Source organism: Mastomys coucha, unplaced genomic scaffold (assembly GCF_008632895.1).
Source record: "Mastomys coucha isolate ucsf_1 unplaced genomic scaffold, UCSF_Mcou_1 pScaffold21, whole genome shotgun sequence".
Taxonomy (NCBI): Eukaryota; Metazoa; Chordata; class Mammalia; order Rodentia; family Muridae; genus Mastomys; species Mastomys coucha.
The window spans coordinates 2,147,878-2,152,422 of NW_022196904.1; the positions used below are offsets into that span (position 1 = coordinate 2,147,878).

General features: G+C 51.0%; 1 protein-coding gene across 1 annotated transcript; it reads right to left on the reverse strand.

Annotated features, from left to right (window-relative positions):
• On the reverse strand, positions 1-4,288 carry Sbk3 (SH3 domain binding kinase family member 3). The gene is made up of 4 exons (XM_031384162.1): positions 3,907-4,288; positions 3,285-3,435; positions 2,626-2,828; positions 1-720 (listed from the first exon to the last, which is right to left on the reverse strand). Exons 1-4 carry the CDS (start codon positions 3,949-3,951, stop codon positions 34-36), a joined length of 1,086 nt encoding a protein of 361 aa, XP_031240022.1. The 5' UTR covers positions 3,952-4,288; the 3' UTR covers positions 1-33.
• Positions 4,289-4,545: the final 257 nt, after the last annotated feature.

The window sequence follows — 4,545 nt, forward strand, 5'->3', positions numbered from 1 at the left end:
AGCTGCAGTTCTGACCACTGTCTCATCACCTGGTCATGAAGCTCTGTTATCTGCCTCCGTCCTCCCACCATCTCTGATTTCATCTTCCTCCTCATCAGTCCACTCCTCCAAACTCGATCCTCCCTCTTCTTCCTCCCCATCTTTGTAGGATACATTCCCCAAGCTTTCAGATCCCTCTTCACTACCCTGCAGCCCCCAATCGTCCCCTAAAACATCTAGGACAGCCAGTGGAGGACTCCTAGTCTCAGGATCCAGGTCCAGAAGTCCCTGGAGCAAGGTCAGAGCTGGGGGTGCAAACTGGTCCCAAGGTGCTGGTGGCCGAGGGGGCTGGGGCTTAGTGGTCATCCAACCGGCAAAGGCCTCAAACTCAGGATCAGGAGCCAATGCTACATCCCAAGGGAAGCAGGCGGTGGCGGCACAGAAGAGAAGCACACCTAGGGCCCAGGAGTCCACAACTGGCCTCAGGGGAAGTGTGTTCGGTGGCAGCAGGAGGCAGAGTTCAGGTGGTGCAGTGGGCAGAGGCACTGGGGGAGCAGGGGTCGGGCTGCCTTCAGGTCGGGTCAAACCCAGGTCACCCAGGGCTACTCTGTTGCAGTCAGGATCAAAGACTAGCACATTGTCTGGCTTGACATCTGCGTGCACTAGCCCTCGGCCGTGGAGAAAGTCCAGGGCTCCAGCCAGCTGGGCCACTACCCGCTTCACCATCAGCTCTGGGAGGCCCTAAAGTTGGGAAGAAAGGAAACAAGCCATGCTCTCTTCCTCACTTGGACACAGCTCTTTTTTTTTTTCCTAGTTTTTGAGACAGAGTTTCTCTGTGTAGCCCTGGCTGTCCTGGAACTCACTCTGCAGATCAGGCTGGCCTCGGACTCAGAAATCCACCTGCCTCTGCCTCCCAAGTGCTGGGATTAAAGTCGTGCACCACCACTGCCCAGCTGGACACAGCTCTTAATTCTGAAAGATTCTGATTCTCAAGGTTTGAGTGCCTAGAACCCAGAGCCCCCAAAGGTACCTGATATATCCACAAACACCCAAAGATCTTCAGATTAGCCACTCTTTATCTCTCTACTCAGAACTTATTTCTCCATCTGTGTCTTTCTGTGTACCTCCCTGTCTCTATCCCTTTCTGTGTGTCCTTATCTCTGTCTCTATCCCTCTCTGTCTCTCCTTCCATCCCTCTCCGCTCTGTTTTTATGGGGGTTTTGTTCTTGTTTTCGAGATAGGGTCTCACTATGTAGTCCAGGTTGGCCTTGAACTCATAGAGATCCACCTGCTTCTGCCTCCCAAGCGCTGGTATTAAATGTCTTAGTGAGAATCTAAACCCTCTCGTTAACCCTGATCTTAGCCACATATTGATGTAGAACACATCTCTAACTCAGACTGTCCTCATATCAGTCTGTCCTACTGTTCAGCCAGGCCTCTATCCAACAGTATTAAATAAGGCATCCACTCCACGTCCACTCTACATCCAGGCACAATGCAACTATCCTATTTTCTTATCTAATACCCACCTCTCATTGTCCTTGGCTTCCTTCTTGTCCTTTTTATCCTCTTATCCACCCATTCACCCATCCATGCATTCAGTCATCCATCCATCATCCATCCATCATCCATCCATCTATCCATCATCCATCCACCCACCCATCCATCCACCCATCATCCATCTATCATCCACCCATCATCCATTCACTCAGTTAGTCATACAGCCATTCATACAAACAGCCAACCACGCAACCATTCAAGCATACATACATTTGTCCATCCATACCTAACCATGCATCTGCATCCATACAGTTATCAAGGTAGCCATCCATGCAGTCATCTATTTATTCATCCATACATCCACACATCTGTACACCCATCCAAGAATCGATCCATCTGTACATCAAACTAACCATCCAGCTATTCATACATATATGCATTCATCCACCCACTCATCCATTCATGCTTGCATCGTTCCACCCATACATCTGTCCTCCACTCAAGTATCCTTCCATCCAAACATGCACTCACCCACCTACCTACTTTCCCTCCCTCCCTCCCTCCCTCCCTCCCTCCTTCTCTTCTTCCCTCCCTCTCTTCCTTGCTTTCATTTACCCCTATTTCTGCACCCTAATTCTATCTCAAACCCAAGCACCCCCCTGTAATATCTCCATACACCTGATCTCCAAACAAGAGAGGCTAGACTTTCCTGGGTTCAGTCCTGACCTAGCATCCTTTCTAGAAAAAAAATTTTTTTTCAACTCTACCCAAATTGGCCAGCAGACACTGCTTATGCCAACCTGCCCTTGTCAACCACAGCCCACCTATGTAAGGACAACCATAAACCCTCCCATCTCACTCCAGCTATTCCTCCTCCCAACCCCAGAGTCAACTGGAGCCCCAAAGCTGTCTACACTCCAACCCCTCAATAGCTCCAATCCATTCCCAACCCTAATGGCAGCTCAGCCCTTCCCCTCCCCTCAAGTTTGCATTTGGACCATCATATGGATCAGTGCTGGGGTCAGGCAGGAAACGATTGACGATTAGGAACGGGGAGGTCATTTGTGGTCTCAGGGTGGATCTAGATGGAGCAGTGAATTAGGGATAGGGACTGAGGTGGGCCTGAGCAGCCTTTTCCAGCCTTGCCTTCTCCTGGAGCATTCCACTGAGATCCCCACAGGGTGCATACTCCTGAGCAAAGGCAAAATATCGGGGTGTCTGCAGGGGCCTTCCCAGGGTCTGCAGTAGGCCTGGATGTGAAGAGACGCAGCGGCCCACACAGAATTCTCTCAGGAAAGTTGTTCTCAGGACTGAGTCCCGTCGGAGGAGCTTAAGAGCCACGGTTTGACCTGTCAGGAAGATGGGATCAGATGAGAACCTGGGACATCATGGTCCTACAATGGGACCTTAGAGAAGCCACTTGACCTCTCTGAGCCTGAGAATTTTCATGAAAACCAAGTTTCTCCATCTGTGAAGTGCGGATTGGAACAGATCTTCCCCTATGTGCTTTCCCATTCTACATTGGCCTGCTGTGCTTCCTTGTATAACTGACTTACCCTCTCTGGTCCTACATTTCCTATAAGATAAAGGGACATGGTAGTGACATGAATTCCAGGTCAAATTGTTCTCTTGCCTTGCTGTGTGATGTGAGACTTGGAGTCTGCCATTTGCCCTCTCTGGGGGACCTATATCTCTCAGAGGATCACAGAGTCTTGCACTTTCAGAGTTCCCACCAGGTCTGGCTTATCTCTGAGATGTCTCATGATGAGAGAACTTGAAGTCCACCCCTTGGTGGCTGAACTCACCTCCTTGGCGGGGCTGGGCTAGGAGCACACGGCCATAGGAACCGGAACCTAGCTTTCGGATGAGAAGGTACTGTACACGCAGGCTTCTTACTGAGGTCACCCGGCTGGCTGTTAGCTCCACTAGCCTCTGCAGGGCCATGGCTGTGTCCTCCTGTGGGGAGAAGACATAGGGTGGTTGAGGGGTGAGTCTGGGGCCTCTCGGAACGACAGGAGAGATCAGAGGCCAAGCCCAGAATCAAGCTTAGGATGCAAGGGACAGGGGTCCCTATCTCTAGAGAGAAGGATGAGTCACAGTGAGTCACCCTGCCCGGGGACACCTGTTTTTTTGTGCCCTAGCAGAATTAGGGGTCTTTGTCTGCTCCCCATTTGAGGGAGGCAGCCAGATGTTCTCAACCCATGTTAGTATGGCTTCAGTGGTCAGTCCACGGACCCTTCACCCTCTCCCGTGTGATTTGATCTTTATTCACTGGGGGACTCAGAGCACAGAGAGTGATCCTTTGGGTCTACACTATTGTCCCTCCTTGAATCTGGGCTTTTAGTCTCTCTCTCCCTCCCTCCTGTCCCCCTCCATCTGTCTCCTGTGCTCTCAGTCTCTCTGCCTCCCTTTTATCCCGCCTCTCACCTCTGTGTCCCCATCCTCCGTGCTCTTGAGAGCCCTGCGCTCCATCTCAAGAGTTGCCTGGTATCAGCTGGCCCTTATAGGCACCCCTTATTTAGACTCCCCAAAGAGGAACCAGCCTGAGGCACCCTTTGCACCCCGATGGGTCCTTGCCCAGCAGAGGTTGGTGAAGCTGATGGAGGGTTACCTTGGTCTCTCTCTGTCTGAAACGGTTTTCCCAGCCCCCTGAGATTCCTCAGACTCCCTTCTTGCTCCCTGTCACCTTCTAGGGGTGTGTCCCCTTCTGTATTGCCTTGTTTCTTTCTCTTGTGTCTTCTCAGCCTTCAATCCCTTCTCTACAACCTCTGGCAGTTTCTCTTTCCTTCTAAATCTCTCTCACTCCCCCACTCTCTGTCCCTCTCCCTTTAATGTCTTCGTTCCTCTCTCTTTATCTTTCTTTTCTTTTTCTCACTTTCTCTTTCTTTACTCTCTGTGTGTAACTTTGACTCTTTTTCTTTTCATCTGTCTGTCCCTTTTCCCACCACCCTATCTCTCTCTCTGTCTCTCCCCAGGGTGCTCTTGCTCTCTCTACCCTGCCTCTGTTTGCTGGGACCTCTGACTTCCCTACACACTCTCCCCTGCCTACCAACCCAGGCTGCTCAT

Excerpts from the sequence above, each read along its gene's own strand:
- Sbk3 (XM_031384162.1), bottom strand. The coding sequence starts at position 3,951 with ATGGAGCGCAGGGCTCTCAAGAGCACGGAGGATGGGGACACAGAG. Across the intron at positions 3,436-3,906 it reads CGGAGGATGGGGACACAGAG|GAGGACACAGCCATGGCCCT; the intron begins GTGAGAGGCGGG and ends TTCTCCCCACAG. Across the intron at positions 2,829-3,284 it reads AGCCCAGCCCCGCCAAGGAG|GTCAAACCGTGGCTCTTAAG; the intron begins GTGAGTTCAGCC and ends TCTTCCTGACAG.